The sequence below is a fragment of the Macrosteles quadrilineatus genome, unplaced genomic scaffold, assembly GCF_028750875.1.
Source record: "Macrosteles quadrilineatus isolate MER2022 unplaced genomic scaffold, UCM_ALF_1.0 Scaffold_9__3_contigs__length_116548681, whole genome shotgun sequence".
Taxonomy (NCBI): Eukaryota; Metazoa; Arthropoda; class Insecta; order Hemiptera; family Cicadellidae; genus Macrosteles; species Macrosteles quadrilineatus.
Window position 1 is genome coordinate 83,301,521 of NW_026542602.1, and position 22,219 is coordinate 83,323,739.

Here is a 22,219-nt window from a genome sequence, read left to right on the forward strand (position 1 = left end):
ATAAAATAAAGATAGTGCTATAAGTTAGTTTGGCACTAAGTTACTTGGCATTAAAATCTTCTTATACATATTATTTAGTGATATGCTACCTCTTAAGTCCCGGAGGCAGAAAATCTCTAACGTAAGCATTCATTGATATGGACATCAAATTAACTAACTGGGTCTTTGTTAGTAAAATACAATGCCGCAAATTTGAATTCAATCTGACAACCTAGTTAAAATATCAGCCGTTCAATGATTCCTTGTTTTCCAATGCTCCCTCTTCTGAAGGCAACCCACTACAAGTCGGAAGAAGATCATTAATGTAGGCATTGTTAGATATGCATATCTAATTAAAGGGTTTTATGAGTAGAGTACAATGCCACAAATTTGAGCTCAAAAGAACAACCGAGTCAAAAATGACAGAATCAAATTGCTTTGAACGGCTGTCATTGTTGATCCATTTGTCCGTTTGAGTTACAAAAGGTTATATGAGGTTAGTTATATGAGGTAGTTAAAAAGTAAATACCTTTAATTTGGTCTGCATATCAATCTATCCTGACATTTAAGAATCTATGCTAGGGGGAGCGTAGCACTGTCTTGATTACTTTTTAATATATTTGGAATTTTATTTTCTAGATAGTAGTTCTTTTGAAAAATGACAAATCGTTTCAAAAAGGTGCTTTTAGAAATTATAGATGAATTGTTTGGGAATGTGTACCTTGGGTATAACACTCCAATTGTATAAATAAAATTTCAAGTGAGCTAGGCTGTTATATGATATGTTGTTATAGGATACTTATTGGTCCGTACCACACAGGTTTTTACAGGTTAACAAGGTTGTAAGGTTTTTCAATCTGTATAAAAACGTTTATGCTACCATCAAGTAAAGCTTTTATGTTACCGCATGAAAATGAGATCAGTAATATATTTCTTTACTCTCACTTTCTTATGAATATTAGGTTTTAGACCGAACGTTGTGGATATTTCAACAAATTCATATCATCCTTATAGTTTAAAAATTGACACTAATAATTTTAGTTAAAGAGAAAAAATGACTACTTTAAATAAACAATATTTGTATCTTTACTTGTTATGATTGTGTGGATTGAAAGTAACAATTAACGCATTATTCGTGATAAATAAATAGGTGAATCATAGTCATCAATAAGTGTAGCCTTAAGTGGTTTGATAAAAAACAAATACTTCATTAGTTAAACGTATTATATCCATTATCCAATCCTTTGGAAAAGAACATGTAAGCTAACTTAGCTGAAAGTTTTGTTTGTCTAAGGGATTAACATGTCAATTTTGGAAGGCGGAGAAGTCTGTTTAGAATTTTACTTGGCCTTTATTGGCAGAAAATACTTGAATATATTATCAAATGAAAACAAATCAGTACACAACAACTTATATTGACTTTTCTGATTTGTACTTGGAATATCGATAAGCACACTGGGGTTTAGAGAGGGAGATAACATTTAAGATCTCTTAAAACATGTTATATATACTTAATGTATAATATAATCCAAAACTCCATCAGAAACATTGAATTGAATAATTTGATAGGCTAAGGGCAAACCAGATACATTCTAGACAGGAGTAGACTAAAATAATATCCATAGTATTACTTAAGCTTTTATATATTCCATTGCGTTAGTACATAACCATCACATTTACATTAATCAAAACATATCTAACTAAGAATCTTGATAACAATATTTCAAATTTTTCATCAATCTTTTATAACAAACATTATAGTCAGTTTTTATGTAGATAAGCCATATTTTTTATCATCTATTATACCATACCGTATTAATTTGTAAATAACTACATCCCCGGAACTATGATTAATTATATTAGCTAACATGTTCAAAGAGTGTACCACGATCGTAATTATTACATAGAGAACTTTAATTATTACAAAAATATAATGGACTTGACGCTAAGTGTCTTCTTATTGCATCGCTATGAAATACAAAACCTCATACGCAATCTAATTAGCGACAAAACTAATTAAATGACAGTAAAATATGTAATTATTTTGTATGCGTTGTAATCTTCAAAGGTTTTTGAAATTACATTTTGGCCAAGCTAACAGGACAGTATCAGTCTTAAACTTACCTATCCCGTGTATGAATTGATATTTAGGGAATCTTGTTTTGATATAAGAACAAACATATTTTCATAATCTTTCCAACATTGTAATAAGAATTTATATACCATGAATTCAAATTATGGTAATAAGTCAGCTTTGTCTTAAGTTGACTTGTCTCATCATTTTCAATGCTAAAATACACATAAATCATTCAAATTTCACAAAATGACCATCAAACGTTCGGTTCTGTCAGACGATGGTTGATGTGTAAAAGCTCTGTTTAGCCATTCTAACGCCAATCAAGCGTTGCTACTGTTTACGATGCTTTAAGCACACTTAAAAATTGAAAGTGGAAAATCGAATTGTTTTCCCCATTTTACACAATTGTTTTAGTCATAAATAATAAGAATTTAATACATTATGACATTATTATATTGGTTGGTGCTTGAAGCTTAAACCTAGAACATAAAAATATCTATAACACATTTGCACATATTTTCAAGTGTTTGTGATTTAATACGATGTGGAATTTATTATTTTGTCAACAGTTTTTTTTTTGTTACAGAAAAAATTTTTTTATTTAAAATATCCCAAATACAATTATGTATGAAAAATGACTTGAAATTAAACTTATATTTAATAACCTTGACTTTACTAATATTGTTAACACTTTTTAATCTGCATGTTGTTGCATATTGCAGCTTTAATGCACTGGGTTCTGTATCTAACCTTTATGCAATGCTTTAAATGATAAATTGTTAAAACAATTTACGTTACATGTCAGATCTATACGTACCACAGTTTTCGATTAGGTAAAAAAGAGCTTATTAGAAAGGCTAATATTGCAAGTAAATTAAAAGTACTAAAAAAGTTAAATGCAATTAGGACGTGTAATTCAATATCCAAATAGACTAATTAATCATCACCGTAATCATTGTGCGATGAACCAAGTTTTTGCAGCCACTGGTAATTAGGGTAATTTTCATCGAAACATTGCGTTATAGTAAAAAATTCCAGAACTTATTTGATCAATTCCTCCCCTCATCAGAATTGGGAAATTGTTATGCAGAAAATATTTAAATTTAAAAGATAATAGAAACAATATGTTGACAATTTATTGGTTAAATAAATACATTTTTAATTTTGCATGGATATAGATTCTATTTTTGTGTCATACAAATTTTACAAATAACAGACAATAAAATTCTCTATTATTATGAATCAGAATTTATGTATGTTAAACTCTTAAAATCCCGTATATATTATATATTATGTTATATACTTATAGATTATAATTAACATAATTGTTAGTTTTGTTCAACCTAAAGGGGAAATGAATATTTGAATACATACATTTCAAGCAAATAGATCCTTGGAATAATTTTAAAGTTTAAAAGTCGTGTTATTTGTTTATTTGTAGATTTAATAACATAAGAGAACAAACCAATATTAATCCATTTAGGTGAATATGTATGATACTCGACACGATTAATCAGAACTATAAATCTAAAAATATAATAATCATCTCCATAACCCCTATAACTCCTATTTATAAATCATCCCCATCAAACAGAAACAAAGCACAAATAAAGAAATTAAAAAAAAAATTTAGTCTTAACTATCTAACTGAGCTACATTACCAGGTAAAAGAATCACATAACCCTCCTATTATAAGATAATTAACTGTAAAATATCAAAAGATTCAAAAATATTAATAAATGATCTCTCAAAGTTCAACATTAACCAAGAAATCATTTATTCTAATAATTGTAGCTTATGCATTTTGAACTTTGGAGTAAAACTACCTAATTGGATTGGTGTGTATGTATTGATCCAAACGTCTTTATCGTCATACTTTGAATGGATGTTTTATTTATATAATTTATTTATTGAATTTTCGTCTAGACTTGGAACATAAATCGTAAACTTAATGCAGACATTTTATATTTGTAAAGCAGCTCACGAAATCAGCGTTCAACTACAAGCAACAACGGAAGCGGAAGTGTCTAAGTAGTTAAGATAAAGGATCTTATACACAGTTAGATGATATTCCCTCCTTTGTTTATTCGTTGTGTAGGTCTTTTATAATCTGGTAGTTTTTTCTAATCTATAGTTTCATATTTCGCAAAATATCACTTCCAATTATTTTTAAGAACTTGGTAGGTATGAAATTTATTTAATTGTGCTGGTAAATAATGAGTAATGCAATCATTAATAAATAATCTTTAATCCTTAATAATATTATTTTTTGGCCTAATGTTCACTAAAATTACTATGAATGTAGTTGTTTAAGAGTAAAACTGATTACAAATTTAATTTTTTTTATGCTTTCAGAAAGTTATTCATATAGTTGGTCCTATGATTTTTCCTGTTGTTAATGTTAATCTAGGGCAATTGAATTGTTTTTATTTCCTCAATTATTAGTTCTTGAAAGTCGAGCAAATAGTTTTTAATTAAAGGTCTAAATAACACAAAATATTTATATGTTAGTTTACTTGTTATCTAAGTGATTTGAACTAAATTCGTTACATCGTCTTAACTAGTACTATATAAATAATGTAGACTAACCTATTGCCTTAAAATGTTCGAACTTATGACGCTATATTTCTCAACTAAACCATGATCCAAAATTTAAATAAATAATGCTTGTCTGATAAATTCCTTAAGTTATTATTTTGTTGACAAGGTAAACACCTTTTTATGAAATAATAAGTCAGCAGTAAAGTGGCCGAATACGTCCATTCAGAATTGTGACGTGAGGACAAAATTACTGTACTTAATCTATATCTATATATATACTTATTTAATACGCAAGCAGGTTTTTTCATGACAATTACTCCTCCGAAACTACCGAACCGATTGACATGTTTTTGGTGTCATTAGGAAGAGCGAAACGTGAAGTTATGCAGGAAACTTTCTTTTTAGGGAAATAATTAGAGAGTGAGGCCATGGGGCCCTTTAAAGTTTCGTATTTCTCCATAAGATTAACATGGGAAACAAACTTTGTTATGAAACTCCAGCTGTTTTCATAAATCAAAAGTGAGAAGAAGAATATATGTTAACTGTAAACAGTCAATAAGTTTGCTAATTTAATAGTTTGCTACAAACATTAACTTACTTGGTTGAAATTAAATATGTATTATTTGGATTTGGGTTGGCGTGAATATTACAATGGACAAAGCGAGAGAGACTGGATAAATTTATATACTAAAATGAAAACTGAATTAAAACCGTAATGCATTTCTTAGTAATCATTGAAAAAGCCGATTTGCAAACAATGGAATCATAGGAAAGTCATTGAACACCACCAAGGAGAAGAAATAACAATAATGTGTTTTTATATATTTATAATCGTTATTATGGACAACCTAATGCGGCTATGAGTTAGGCTATTTAAACAAAACTCTAAAAAAACAAGATCAGCTTTTGAAAATTAATAAGATATTTACAAGAAATGTTGATAATATCGATCTGTTATGTACATATTGAGTATTTCCATAATCTTTGAGTCGAATCATTTAAAAACATCAGAAATTATTTTATTTGTTTTAAAATAACGCCTGTAATACTTAGCAATTGTTCGAATTCGAGCAACAGGGACACTAGTGACAAACCAAACGACACGATCGGCACTGGTGGCCTGACTATGAACGAATCATCGGACTATGGTCGTGACTCTCAGCATGGAAGCTATGCACTTACACACTGGTTCTTGGTCTTGTTTCGAGGAGTTCCACCGGTTTTTTTATTACAGTATTCACACAGAAAAACGCTCTTATTTAATGACAGAACCTTACCAAACGTCCTTATGTAAAAATATACTAAATTGATAACCCAACCCATTACAATCAAATCAATATAAACTTTTCACAACATTCATTATAACGTATAATATTCCATCAATCCTTATTGTAATCTTACAATATGTTTTGTAAATAAAGCCTAAACACAAAGTACTGTTTTATGATATTGAGTAACAAATTAGTAATCTTTTTAGAAACTTGGCAAGAAGCCTTTATTACACTTAGAAAGTACTCGACACGTTTTACGAAGGTATAAGAGCCAAAGCTTTTATCGTTATGCCTACATCCTTCCGACACTTAACCAAACGCTTCCAAGACAACATTATGAAATACACAAATTAATTATGTTAAAAGTAAAATAGGACATAAAAATCAAACCTGTAAAACAATGCATATGAAATATATAAATAATGCATATTATTATTGTTTCTTTTAATAATGAACAAATAAACTGTGTCAGATTTGTAAAAAACAGCCTATAAACTAGGTTGAAATAAAATAATTTCTGGAAAAAATGTTTAAATTATAATAAATTTAAATAGTTAGTTTTTACTCTCCATAATTCACAACATTTCGAGTATTATTATGTTACTATCGTCAACTTAGAATAACACTATTTTGAGTGTTAATAATATTAAAATAAATGTAAATATGTCCTCCATTCCACCCATTTTCACCGTTGTCATCTCCGGTTGTCTCCGTGTTTCGGATTGGTCGGCCATGATGCTTTGGTCTCATTGGTGGAGTCATTGCGAACTATGCGATTAGTGTTCCATTGTGTGAGCTGTTTACCCATCACCTTATATAGACTATAGTGTTTTGTGATTGGTTATCATTTGCATGTTATTGTATATTGTATTGTATATTATATATGTTATTGTATATACTTGACTGCTATATAGTGCATATTTTTTTACTGCTACTCTCTGTAGTGTATTCCAACTTAGGTTGGGCGTTTGTGTATTGCTAGTTGTAATGTGTCAGTTAAGTTTTTTCACCTGAAGACGGGATCAGATTCCAGATCCCGAAACTATGTGTATTGCTTTTACCATCCTGATGGAAAATGTCCGCAATAAATCTTTGAACAACATCTAAATACATGTTAGGAATTTTTTCGTTCCTTGTATTGTTTTAGTCTTTTCTTTTAATTTGTGGGTGCTGGAATCTAAAATCAGGCTTTGCATGTGAGGCCCTAAATTTTTCCCTAAATATTTCCGTTTATTAAGAATAAATAGAGTTTATTGTTTTGTAAGCATTTTTACTTAGTTGTAAGCAAATAATTGATTATTTAATTTAGTATATTTTGTGTCTGGTAGAATCTTACTTGCAATGATTTGTTACGTGTGTTATTTTGTATTTACACCTCAAGTTATCCATGTATAACCAAGTTAGTATAAAAGAGAAACAAATTTTTGTTTTATATATAATTATTTTGAACATTTTTTTTAACTCACTCATCAGAAAATGTTGTTATTCTTGAAAATTAATTGTCAGTCACACCGCATTTATTTATGTATGCGGGGTCAGAAGCCCCTACCGTATATATTGAAGTTGTAAATAATTACAAAAATATGTTTAAGAGTAGTAAAAAGCTTAGTGCACTTACATTTTTAACCACATGTTAAAAGAATATGGTCATATCAAATGACTTATTTTGCACTTGAAATGATTAGAACGTGTAAAACTCCAATGTTAAGTTCAGTATGGAAATAAATGCAGAAATACGCACATAGTTGTAATCTAATTTGAAAGAGGTAAAAAACTTACCAAAGGTCTTGGTCAGTTTTACTGCTTGTAAAGGTTTTACGGGTTTTCGTAAAACGTATGAGTGTTACTTTTTTACGGGTACTAAACTAAACTATTTCAATATTCTATCTTATGTATAGTGAATCCTTTATTGTTTCAAAAAAGCATTAACTTAAATTAATTCAGGAGAATTTATGGGGTCAGACGATGCAATCAATTGTATGAAAATTAAGATTTACGATGATGTACAGGATGATAAAATGATAAGAATTATTTGGATTAAAGGAATTTACTTATTTGCAAGCATATTCAAATTAGTAAGCATATTGTAGTGCATATTTATTGAAGATTAAAAGTTAGGGACACAGATGAGTTTTATGAAATAATATAATTTACTACTGCTTTTGAAAAACAAGTTAAGGCTATTTCCATAATTCTGCAACACAAATTTTTAACTTGACGACAAGAGGAAATGATTTATACGAGTTTCTCAGGCTGGTTTAAATATATCTCTTATATGGACCACCGGGAGGGAAATATTGAAATTCCTTCCCTACACAAGGATGCAAATTCAGCTTGAATATTTTATGCTGAAGAACTTTCTTAATTGCTTGCGACTTTGTGTATGAAAAACATATTTATTATGATATCAAATGAATACTTTAAAATAATCACAGAGCAAATTGTATGGCAGCGTACACATTTTGCACCTTTATAAAAAATAATTCTGCTATTTGCATTTGTATTTTTTGTCGTGTAGGCTAAAAATAAAGTTATTATTTATACTGTAATTATATACAAAGTTTTTTCTTCGACATTACAACTCAGTATAAATGTAGAAAGCTGTATGCAGCCAGTTTCAATATTTCTACTAGCAAAAATTATCCTAAATCATCAGTGAACTATAAAAACAAATATACGTGACGTTCTGACTTTAAATTTATACTTCAAACATTACTAACTTAATAAAAATAGTGTTTGTAGATAAGTGTTATATAGTTTAATATTACAAGTAAAACAATTCTTTGAGTATTATTATGCTTGCAACTCTGACAATTGCGTATTAAATTTTGTTGTTTCTTAAAGTTTGTATGATATTTGTAGTTTTGGCCTGAATATCGTTCTTCGCTTAAACTTACCCTTAGTTTACAACACACATATTTGTATATTCTATTAAGTTTTTTTGTGTGTATATAAAAAACAATTGGGTTCGTTGCCAGCCCAGTGGTTAGCGCCTCGGACTTCGGTGATGGAGGGACGGGATCATTTCTCGGCGCATCCACAAACCTTTAATAGATTTGAACCGCATTCCCTTGAAAGTATTTGACCTAAACCATCTTTTACTTGAATTAAAACGCCACTGGCGTAGAAAAAGAATTATGTTTCAAGATTATGATAATGTCTCCTTACAATAATGTTATAGGCCTGCCTTCTGGAAGGAAGTAAAATAGTTTCGGATATACATATTATGTTCATTTTTAATTCAATACTTTGAAAAATAAAAATACCCGCGCCGCAACAAATCTGCTGAATAATAAAACGCCCACTAAAATATTCCATTGAAAATGATAATGATATATTGATTTCTTACGTAAATAACATGAATGTCAATAAGTAATTAAGTTTTCCGCTACAGAGAAGGTAAGTAATAGTTTTTATTAAAATGTTAATAAGATATTTTGTATCATTATATTTTTATATGAAACCACGACTCATACAATTGCGCGGCAATATACTGAATTAAATTTTTCGTTAAGCTTCACAAAATGGTTTGGAAAGAAATTGCTAAGCTTTATAGCTAAGCTTCATCTAGATCGGGAAGAAGCAATGTTTACCTCCAAAAAACCCGTTCCTGTAGCCTAAACATGATGGTTCGTGAACTCGTTGGAATAGAGGTAGTTTTACACGTTTTTAACTAATTGCATGTATGTATACTATGTATGAATTCAAATAAACTGTGTTTTCGACCTCTGGGAAAATCACAATTGTTTAAGGATGAACGAAAATATATTAATGGAGTTAAACAGTTTAACTTCAACTGAAATTCTGCTTTCAGTTTCAGGCAGTTAACCAAAGTAGCAGATATGATAGCAGCGTTGTTTACAAAACAAACCAAATGTAACAAATAGATCAAATTAAAAGGCAAATGTGTACGAAAAGTAGTATTCAAATAATTTTCAATCTCATGTATCAAAAGAGAACTCAAAAGAATTAATACAGAATAAACCACGTATAACATTTAGAATTTAATTAAATGGTTTGTACTTAACAAAAATTGAAGTTGAGAAAGGGATATAATTTTTTTACATTTAGACATTTACCAGTCTAATAAAATTGGCACGTGTTTTGTGTACGAAACCTTATGCTTTCGATGTTCACTTATTGAGTATAACTATCCACACTATTTATTTGTTTTACAGGTTATTACATTACATTACTCAATTTACTGGCCAATCAAAATTGTGCGTTTTGAAATAAATGAATAAATCTTCCGGTATATCTAAAATGTTTACTCATCTATTATACAAAAGATGATCAGAGTGCAGAACCGTTTTAGAACAGCACTACCATCCAAACTTGCCAAAAACTGCATCGATCATAACCATAAGTCAACCTAGTTTTGCAACCAAACCTTTATGGCCACATTATCTAGCAAGAGCTTTGAAGTTATATCCACATTATCATTTATTTTCTACTACTGCATTTTAAACTAAAATACATGATACTAAATAATATCTTCAAATTAAATTTTGAATATTTTTAAATCCTAAACATAATCATAATAAATTCCAATTTCATTTTTTTTATTACTTTTTTTATTATTACACAGCTGGACTGAACAAGGCTCGCCTCGTAATCCAAAGGGTATCTCTTTGGTCAATGCAGGTGCTTTTCAATGGTTCGTATCTGGGTCTAGCTGTCATTGTTAATTAGAAATCTCAATTTGTATGGTTACTAATCATTACGTTGAGTAAAAATTAAATACTCTAATAACCAATACAGTATTTCTCTTCACAATCATTTAGTTTAAAATACCCCCGTCACAGAAAACCTGCAGACTAAGTAAATTTCTTTATCCGGCCTGATTTCCACTTAAATATTCCCTTGAAGTAGTCAAATTTATTTCATACAAATAATATAACATTAATTTTAATAAGTTCTAAGGACTCCTGTTTATGTATTATTCTATTCAATGCTATTTTTTTGTAGCTGAGGAATCTATTTATTTATAATTTTGTGATACCGACTGTTTATTCTTTTACTTTAGGTTAGTGGTTTGTTTGGTAAACGTGTAATCCTCCATTTAATTGTGGACTATTAGGCGATTTTGGTTTGTGATTGTTTAAGTATATAACAGGCTTTAAAATATACTGTATTTTAAGGCCAAAAGTGTTTATTTATTTTCCCTTGAAATTTAAATATTCATTCAGTTAAACGTTTAGTTTAAATAATACTACATCCCTATCAATCTTATAACAATATTATCATGGAAATTCTATCACTAGGAATTGTTCAATACCCAAATCAATATATTCTTTGAACCAATTGAATGTACACCAAACAAAAATGTCAAGAAATGGCCTTCCTCCATGAACCCCCAATTTCACTAAAAGCTTCGTCAAAGTAAAATGCCAGTGGGGAATATAAATTGTAGAATTAGAAGGCTAGCAGTCAGTCTTAAACTGGTACCAGGTTAGGAAAAGAACATTTAATCAAAAAATCTACCACAACGTTCGTTCATAGATGATGTATGGATGATTTTTCGAAGATGATGCGTTATTGATGATGAAGTGTTATTTGCTCAATGTTTTAGGGGTTCACCTGATATTGTTTGAAAATATTGTAACATATTTTATATTTATGGGTGATACGGATTAACCCTTATAAAATAAATAACTAAAGCTGACCACCATTTTCAAAACAGTTAGCTTTTTAACCTGTGTTTTGAAGACGTCTCTTTGTAAAAGGTCCAGAAGTATATTTTCATGAGTACGATCTTTGAAAACAGCTGTGAAGTAAACTATGCCATTTAAGCTTCAAGTATCGTCGATATGACGGAAACTTTGGCCTGTCGCCACACCCAACTTTGCTAACTATTTATTTTATGGCCAGTTTCCTGCTTCACAAAATAATTTTAAGGAAATTGAGGTGGAAAAATATTAATTGGAAAATGTTCAAAAAACAACACATTTTGTGCTGATGACGAAGTAATTATTTACATATTTATATAGATAATTACATTGCTTATTACATTGTTATTACATTGCTTATTACATTGTTATTACATTGCTTATTACATTGTTATTTCATAGACGCACTTTGGGATTGGGATTAGTGCTTAATTATCCCTCTAGCAAGATGGATTCATTAGCTTACAGCTGGATATTATTTACCAAAGAAGCTATGAATTATTTGTATAATGCTATTGAGCACAATCCCTAACGGTAGTGAAAACAAGTGAATACAATATAAATGAATTAGTTTTCTCATTTACATATATTGGAGAAATGTTTTTCGTTTCTAATCTAACGTGTTATTGGACATTAGTATTTCTTGAATATTAAGAGTAAAGTGAATTTGTACATACAGCTTCTTAGAAATTTTCCAAAATACGATGTAGGTATTGTTATATTGGCCAATTATTAAAATGTGAACCTTTAGATTGATAATTTAAGATCGAACTAAGGAATTTCAATATTCTACTTAAATTTAAAAAAATACTGATATTTGAAAGCTGTTGATATTTTTGTTCTGTACAATTAAAGCAAATATTATTTTGTAATTGCTGTTTAATGTTAGTCTATCATGACTTGATGAACTAGCTACCGGTGTCACGTTATAAGTTGAGGAAAAGCTAATATTTTTATATTCATCATTGAAATGTGGGGAACATAATTACAAATTTTTGTGATTCAGGCGGCCAGAAATTTAAGGTCGTATTTATTGACCAAGTTTAGTGGCTAAACTTATTTATATAAATAGGTCCACAATAAAAATTGTATCTGTTAAGTTTTAATCACACATTAAATTACTAATGAAGTTATAGATTTTACAAAATGTATGCAACAATTTCACTTCTAGTCAAAAACCTAAGTAAATTATTGTGTTACGAATCTATGTCAGCTATAAGATATAGGCCTACACAATTTCCTATTTATCATTGTTAAATATATTTTAAAAAACATTCCGATTCATATAAACTAGACGTACATTAAAACCTTAGTAATTATTATAATAAACTGGAAGCTTACGAATGCAATCTCTTATAAATAATTACCATATTAATATGTAGCCATGGTCCATAAAATTAATACGGCAGCGGCATGACCGAACACGTCCGTTAAGCACGAAGTCGCACAGTCGAATGACAACCAACACGACACGCGCGCTCACTGGTGGACCAGCCGAGAACTGACTAATAGATCAGCTGATCAGCCCCACTACTGAAAACTGACCTGAGCACACATGGGCTGGAAGTGGGGGTGAAAATTAATCGCGTATTCCACGTATCCATCTTGACACAATGAATTGAATTCAATCCAATTGTAATTTGGAATCGTCTGTGAGGATTCCATCATTAACAGATACAAATATTCACAATTTTAACATTTTTGAATGGTATTGCTACAAAAAAGAGAATTAATCCAGGATAAATTATCTTGCCTTTAGTAGTACACTTTGAAAATAGAATCCTGTAAGCCCTCCCGCATCATCAACATTTAAGGTCAGTTTGTACATCAAATGTTAAATGATTGCATTTAAAAGTCCTAGTATTTTTGAAGATTAATTGTGTTTTGGTTCTCACTACGATTGATTTTGCTTCATTTTGTTATAAGATTTCTTTATGTTGAGTCTTTAAATTATTTCCTGGAGGTATGAGGAAATAAGAATGAAATTCGTTGGGGCCTCACTAATTTAACCTACTAATTAAAAACTCATACTTAAAACTTACAATTTATAACTTCAACGTTATTTACAGATTAAAACTGTTCATTACATAAATGTACAAAGCTAATTTTTGTAAAGTACCGAACAACCATTGGGATCTCCACTGCAATGACAGTCTTGGCAGCAGCTGTGTTTGTCATAACATATTTCTCCTGGGGCTTCTTGCTCTTCGTTATTGTCAAGTCAATTTCCAAAATAAATTCCTCGTCCATCATTCTTTTTTTAACATTAACTTTACATTATGTAGGCACGTACTTAAAAACTGAAATCGATTGCCATAATTGTTCATTTTTAACTAAACACATTTGCAAATATTTAATTTTATAATTTATTGAGGACATCTGGTGTATGGATTATATCACGCAATTAACTGTAAACTCCTAATACTTTGGATACAATTGACAACCAGGGTTTGTATTTGGTGTGAAAGATTTGAATAATCATATTACATCGGTTTAGTTTATTATTATTGGGCATATTTTATTGTTTCGTAATTTTATGAGCTTATATTATTAATAACTGGGCTAAAGAGATTTTTTTTTTTATCACAGAATTATTAACAGCATAATTGTAAGGTTACTAACTTTGAGACGTTAAATATCAACATAAAAAATATCACACACTTATGTAACATCGCTATGTATCATTGTGTTTATTCTTTGCTTGTAGTGAGAATTAAGAGGTTCCCAAATAAACATTCACTCACAATCATTACCAGCTTACTTTTAAAAGCATGAGTATCTAACTGGGGAGGAAAAGTGACAAAGAATGTTATACATCAAGATGACATTCTACACATGAATTATTGAGTAACCACACAATGTGCAGCTTATTCCAATATGTAGACTAATTAATTGGTCCTCTGGAGATGAATTGTCACCTATAAAATATAGCAATACAATGTATGTCTATATCTTTAGTATGCCAGCACTGCCAATCATAAATCGATTACAAACAAGCTAAGTTTGTAGATCTTAGTACGCTAAGCTCAGCTAAGTCTAAGACTTCGACCGGCCTATCAGCGTACAGGCCACGATCACGTCATTCATCAAAGTCCTGGAGTTATTACACTGCCAACCAGAGGATATCATCTCAATAACAAGAACTTTACAAAGTTTAAGTCGGTACTGCAAAAAGTCAATATCTGGAGGACTGAGTTTGTATAATAATACATTGAACATGTTGGATATATTAAATTAATGTACGATTTGTTGTACTGTTTTATTAAAGAACTTATGTTTGGATATGCTATCTTAAAATGAAGTGGATAAAGAATTGATCAGGAAGTACTGTAAGTATTAATCTTAAGTTCTATTAATTCTGTACAATAGATGAGCCTCATGAAGGACAGAGATGTGATACTAAATTATTGTTTGGAAGAAGAATTCAATAATTTGTAGTATTTAAGTAGTATTTAGTAGTATTCAAATTATATTTTACTACCTCCTTTAGGCTTAAAAACATATTATTGTTTATATTTTTGAGGAAGTACAAATAATTTAAATCACTATAAATGTTGAGTTCAAAGATAAGGTCGTTAATAGTCAGTTGCCAAAGCGATTTTTTTGTAGTTTATATGTTTTTAAGACTGTAGTTTGTTTAGTTTGAAAAACATGTTAAATTTCATAGCTGAAATTAGTTTTTAAAAGCATTTACAGCACTGAGAAATACTGAACTAAAAAAAAAACTTTTGCAAATGTTAGTTTGGAAACATTGTCCGTCAAGGTAACTAAGGAAATAATATCCTACTAGTGTACATGTTGCTCGAAATCGAGCAATTGCAAAGAAGTAAAGTAATTACAGTATTTAAAAACAAATAATTAACTTATTTAAAAGCGAATAAAAGTCATAATTTCCGATGAGTTTAAAAGACTCAGCTCATAGATTACGTGACTAACAGTTACATATAATCAACATTTCTAGTAAATATTTGATCATTTTTCAAAAGCTGATCTGGTTTTTTAGTGTATTCTACATATCATTCCCACTTATAGCCGCATTAGGTGGTCCAGGTTGATCTTCGTCAATGATGATGTAGTCTGCATAGTACTACCCGTTGTCGCTAGTATGTTTACAAATTTCAGTAATTTTTTATAGCGATGACATTTTGTTTACATTACTTAAGAACTGCCTGTTTTTCTGCATAACCTCTCTGTCATAATTTTATTTGCTTCAATTTTTGGCTACCTAGTTACTGTTATAACGTAAGTTATATTTACCTGAAAAAAATGCAGAATTGAAAGGCCAAATGTCGTTCAGATGGTTTTTTGTTTCCCTTAAATGTGAATAATGCAAATCCTTCAGTGAAAGTTTTATTAAGGTTTCTTGGATGTAGTCATATTATTTTAAAATCACTTGACTTTTATTAAAACATATATTTAATGTCCTTGCCGTACCAGTTTAATTCAGCCCTAGAGTGTTTTCCTTTGCCGATCATCATAAAGTTAAGTCAGTGTTTACTACAAAATAGTAACACTTTGGCTAACATCCCTGTTCATTGTTTGTGGGAATCTTCATCTTGTAAATGCTCTTCATTATTTAGGATGATAACGATTGTAAATGTTTTTTTTAATCTCTATTTTTTCTACTTGGTGGTGTTCTATGACTCCTATGTTTCCATGGTAAAAAATCGGTTCTTTCAATTATTGATCAAAAATTCAGTGCCCTGTCAATTAATTTTTATTTTTTGGTAAAATATATCAAATTGCCCAGGCTTTCTCGATTTTTTACATTGTATTTAATTTCAACCAAATCAGTAAATGTAACCTATGCGTTTCGTTGAATTGGAAAATAAATAACAGCAATTAAATTATACAGCTGATCAAAATGTAAACAATTATGTTCTTCATAAGGATAACATGGGAACTTTCAAAGCCACTGGGGCAGAGCCCAAGGGGCTTTTTCGAAAATGTAAGGCCAGTTTGCAAATCTACGCGACACGCTCTTTCCAATGAGACGTCAATGGATAAAATCGGTTAAGAAATGGCGAAGGAGTTCAACCGACAAAGTTTCATGTAGCGTATTAATTATATAGATGAAGAATGTATGTTATTGATTTACTAATCTAATGAAAATTGTTTGTATTAATATTTGGAATAATATAAAAGCTTTCATTGATAATTTTCAATCTAAAATATAATTTCTCAGTTACACACAGTGGAAATATTCGTAAATATTCGCCTACCGTATTCACCCTTTGCTAACAAATATCCACAGAGAGAAGCACTCTGTCAGTATTGTTTACGATACTATTCTACAAACACTCAATTTGAAGTGGCTCGGTTCAATACGTTGAATATTCAACTGTTCAACTATATTTTTCATGTTAGCGCATTGATTTGAAACAATTTATTGCAAAAACCATTGCAGGATATCGACTCTTGGTGAATCAGTTTATTGTGAAAAAATCAAACCATCGGTTATCACTCAAGAATTCAATGTATTTAACTATTAATATGTTGTTTTTCAATACCCTTTTTACGTTTTAGAAGAAAAAAAAACTTGATGTATGTGTATATTTATTACATTTATATTTCTTTAACTTTTGTGCTTACTGATTGGCGTCCTGTTTTACGCATTAAATAGGTAAGCTGTATCCATAAATATACATACACGAGATTTTACAGGTAGTATTTCAATAATTTACTTTTGAATGGACAGGGTTTATCTTAAGGACGTGTGTACATTTATCTTTTATTTTGTACATTCTTAAGATAATGTGTTAAAAAAAAAATTAAAACTGATATTTCGATTGATGCTCAAGGTTTCTGACTTTCAAATTTAAAACATAGCTTTGCAGCATATATTTTACAGTGCCTGTGTATACGAGAAAGGTTTGAGAGACAAACTCGAAATGTCTATCAAATAGTCAACAACAACAATATGTACCAAAAATAATAAAACAAGTGTAAATTCCTGTTATTAGTTTTAAACAATAGTTTCCCTATAGAAGCGGCAAACAACAGAAATTATTATTAAGCAATTAAGTCTCGGGAGATTAAAGTCAATTGGAGAGCGTCGGTCTTGAGGTTTCCATTGAAAGAGTTAATCAAACATTCCTGTTGTTAATTACTGAACTATTTCATTAAAACGTATATAAGACTGGTTACATTTTACTGTCTCTTTAATAAAAAACTGTAATCAAATACTTTTATCAAATTAAAAAAATTACTAGTTATGTGCATAAAACGAATATTTATTTAAATTAAGCTATTGCCGAGGATTTGTTTCCACATAACTTTAGGCTAAGCCAGAGGCAGGGCATTATTACTTAGATAAAACCATTGGCGATATGTGGTATTTGAACCCAGGACCTGAGGGAGCGGAGTCCCGTACTCTACCACTAGACCAGCTCACTTTTTAAAACCAGTATATTATCGATAGTTACTGTGCAACTGTACTGTGCTGTGCTGTGCTGTGTGTGTAGTAGTGGGACACAGCTAAAAATTAAAACATAATTTTAACTATCTAAAATAATAGGTTACTTTAACGATATACAAAAACACATAACAATAATTCACTTTTAATTCCTGATAAAAAAAAATCAAACTTGTAGCGCACGAATAAAGAAACACGTCCATGATGTAGAGTAACCAGTTTATACTGTACTTTGTACACACGAGGCCAGATAATCATCGAATACATCTCCCAAACATAAAAATACGTTACTGTCTAGTATCAAATATACGTTTTTTTCAGTTGTATTGTTCTGTATATTAGGTGAACCTATGTTAAGCTTACAACGAAATATTTGAACATCTAAAAAACGGCTACAAAATGTATTCCTATCAATTTTTTGTGATTTATAAATTCAATATGAGAAGCCTAGAACGTTAAACCATGTCCTTAGGGTTTGATCCTTTTCATCAAAAACGAGATTACAGGGAATTTTCTTTCACAGGAAAGATTGATATCGTTACCTGTTCCGCAAATTGCTTCAGTTCATTTACAAAATGTGTTTCTAAATTTTACAGATAAAAAATCTGAATTTCTCTTTTATTTAATTTTCCAAAACCACAGATTGGTAAAGCTTTTATATGTATCATTTTACTATTTATTAGACTGGAGTACTCTAGCTTTGTAGGTGATGTAAAGAATATTAGTTTATCGAAACTAAATGATTTCTATAAATTTATTTTAAGTACTGTGTTCTTTCATTATACTGAAATGGAAGTTAAAATACATGTTTTGGAGCTTAAGTAGTTCTTTTTACCTCTAGAGGCTAAAATTAAAATGTTTTACCTTAATTTGCAGTGTTTAAACTCTATTATTTTTAAAAGGTATCGTTCTCTACACTAATAAAACGATAACTAGGGCAAATAACTTGATACGTCAGTAACTGAAGTCATGCTAATTATTCAAACAAGAAACACTTAACATTACAAGCTACAAAACTACATTGAGGTATATTTTCCATCTTTTAACAGAGACGGGTACACCAATTTAAATTCTTTAAACATGTAGAAATGTTTTTTTTTTTAGTTTGTTGACATTGATGAAAAGTAACATTCTCATATCAAGTTGTATCTCTACAGTATAAGTAAGAAGAGATTTAATGCAAAATGATGAGGCTTGTAGGATACACAAATTAGAAAATGCTGGCGTTACACAAATATGCTACTACAACACACTGCAGTGTGCTCCAGTATTTTGTTTGTTATTTAACTTAAATTATTAATGAATTAAATAAAACTTATAATTACAAAAGCATGATGTAAATTGGACTCGTTATTTTTAATAACGAGAAGAAAAGAAGCTTAGCTGCATAGATGGGACTTTTAAAGGCAAACTATGCGTAATGTTTACCTTACTGACGAAAAATATCAGCTGATCTGTCAATTAATACATTTTAATTGCTAGATAACCTTGATTCAATGAAATCTTGGGCTGACTACTAAATACGAATTATGAAAGAATCGCCTTTGAATATTTGTTGCATAACACTTCGAAAAGATTGAATGCATTTCACTAAACTATGTCACATTTTATTTCATTACATTGCGCAGAAAATTCTTAATCTCAATATCTTATCTTTAAAATCAACAAATGTAATGGAGTGTTAAAAACTGGCAAATGGGCCGGAAACCATTATGAAGGCATTAGTGTAATCGTATTTCATTTTGAATATTTTACAAATATTTTTTATTTTTATTAGTAAGTAATAGGGTAAAGAATGTGTAGTAAAAATTAAATATTATGTAAGACAATTAATTTTAGAAATACAAATGCTTGCTTAAAGAAGCCACATAGGTTTAAAATCTGATAAAACTCTAAAACTTAAATACACTTGAACGAGGGATATTAGCCTACTTAATTCTCCTATAACTCCTGTTAATGCTAATTTAAATATGATAAGCGAATTTTGTATAATATTCTATTTTTGTTGCTACAGAACAATAAATGGTAAAATGAAAAGAGACTAACTATGTTTTTCTAAATAAAATGAAATAAAACTACTTTTCAATATATGTACTGAGCTAACATTAAGAAATATAAAGATTGAAGGAATATAGATGATCGTTTAAATAATATCGACTTTGGTGTGTTTTTATTATTTTTTTTATTTGCACTGTTGACATAAGGTTACCAATTTGTTTAATAGACTTAAAGAAAACCCAATGTAACAAAAGAGCTTCCATGGTATAGAATATTGCTTCTGACTTATGACCCATATACATACCTCGGACTTATAAATAGCACATTATACTAACTGAATTAGCTTTCACAGCTTTGATATAGATTGGATTAAAAAAATGATTGTTGTGTATCTTAATTTTCTTACTTGGAGAATTTTTCTTACCGTAAAATAATGTATCTTCAGCTATGCTGTAATCTCACTAATATTATAATATACACACTTTACCGTGCTAACATAATATTTTCCCAGAATATTTAAACCTATGAAACAGTAAAATCAGCAGTGTAATGTCACAAAAACATACCCAAGGTAGTGTTAAGTTACAACACCTTTGTTTGAAGATTATGTTTCAGCGTTAGAGATCGCCTTTACAGAATGTTGACGTCACGCGCAGCTGTGATGTGGTCACGCAAAGTCAAGGTTGAGTTTATGTGACTTACTTTAAAACGTTTACGTGATGTTATCTCATGTCTGGATATGTACATGAACTGTTTTTGATGCTCGCTAAATGTAATGAGTATATATGATTTGACATGACATTTTGGGCACTGGCTTTTATAATGTCCAATAAGATCCTGTAGTATTTGTCAATAACTTTTCTATTTGCAAGCTTTCATTCATTATAAGTCCAAGTCTTATACTGTAAATGTTAAAATATGATAACATTTAAAAAATATACTAAAATAGACACTCTTAAACATTAAATTTAAGTTAAATAGGAAATATGTTATTGCCTTTTAAAAGTTGGATACATTTGACTCATAATCTAAAAACAAAATACGTGTATAAACTCTAATTTGCTGTGTATTAGATTGGATAGCTCTAGCTTTTTATATTGGATTTTATTAAATAGCTATATGGTATTAAGTTGTACATTAATTTTGAATGCTAAAAAAATATTTTTCTGTTTAATGTCGTAATTAATATTGTTTTTATTATGTAATGATTGTCTGTTTAAAATAATGACTATCGCTTACTATGTTCTAGTTTTGACCAATAAAAGGAAGCAAACAAATGATGAAATAATAGGATTCAGACTTTCAAAAACTTACTTCATCAATTGAAGGGTAAATTATAAAGGTATTTTAAGTTGTCCCATAAACAAGTTTACATTTACATTTAGTTTACATTTAGTTCTTGCAGTAAATATCCTTAAGAGTAAAAAATACTCATATGGTACCCAGTCAAACTCATAATATGTACAAAGCAAATAGTGCATATAAAAACAAAGCACACACAGTAATTACTGGCAATAATGATTCCGAAATGTAAAATAATAAAAAAATATTGTTTTGTGAAAAAAAAACTTTTTCACATTACTGCAGCAGATTACAATATATTTTTGTCATCATGAAAAATTGTTTTACTTAACAAAGGGAAACCTAACAATTAATTATACGTGACTTGTGGGATTCAATAAAAGATGCGGTTTTCACAGGGACTTTTTACTGTCTTGGTTTGTTAAAACTCAATCCCAAATCTCTTCTACTGAAGCGAAGCTTTTTTAACGCAAACTTTATTGACTATTTAAGTTTTTAATTTATTCATATTATGAATCTGAAAACCTTTAAAATTGAGAAATACTACTGGAAACCTTTTTATAGCTTGGATGATTTTCTTTGCAATAAAATGTTAAACTGTAATATTTTAAACTAGGTATTTTAATCCGTCCCCTTTTGTTTAGTTAAAAAGTATTGTGATAATTAAACAAGCTATAATTTTAGTTATTACTTGATATTGTTAGTAATTTTATGAAAGGCAATGAAGAATGGTTTGTTTTAACATAAAAGCATACATTTAGGCTAGTTTATATTTTTCAAATATTGTAAATATTTTTATATTTTGCTTTTAATAAGCTTTGGTTCTAATACAATCTTATGTAGATGATAAGTAGTCTGAGGATTTTGGATGGAAACTAAAGCTTTTTAACATTATGGAGAGTCTAATTGGTGCTTTTAAATTTCCAAATAAAAAAAAACAATATTTCAACTACGTGTTACCCATACA

The 22,219-nt window shown here is 29.5% G+C and overlaps 1 protein-coding gene across 2 annotated transcripts in view; it reads right to left on the minus strand.

The window, feature by feature from the left end:
* The window catches only part of LOC129002817 (diuretic hormone receptor-like), a 35,765-nt gene extending 22,772 nt beyond the window's left edge, over positions 1-12,993 (minus strand). For both annotated transcript variants that reach the window (XM_054430894.1, XM_054430893.1), the window contains exon 1: positions 12,905-12,993. In XM_054430894.1, the coding sequence (XP_054286869.1) occupies positions 12,905-12,907 (3 nt within the window). In that variant the 5' untranslated portion in view covers positions 12,908-12,993. The remainder of the gene's footprint in view (positions 1-12,904) is intronic.
* Between the last annotated feature and the right edge of the window lie 9,226 nt (positions 12,994-22,219).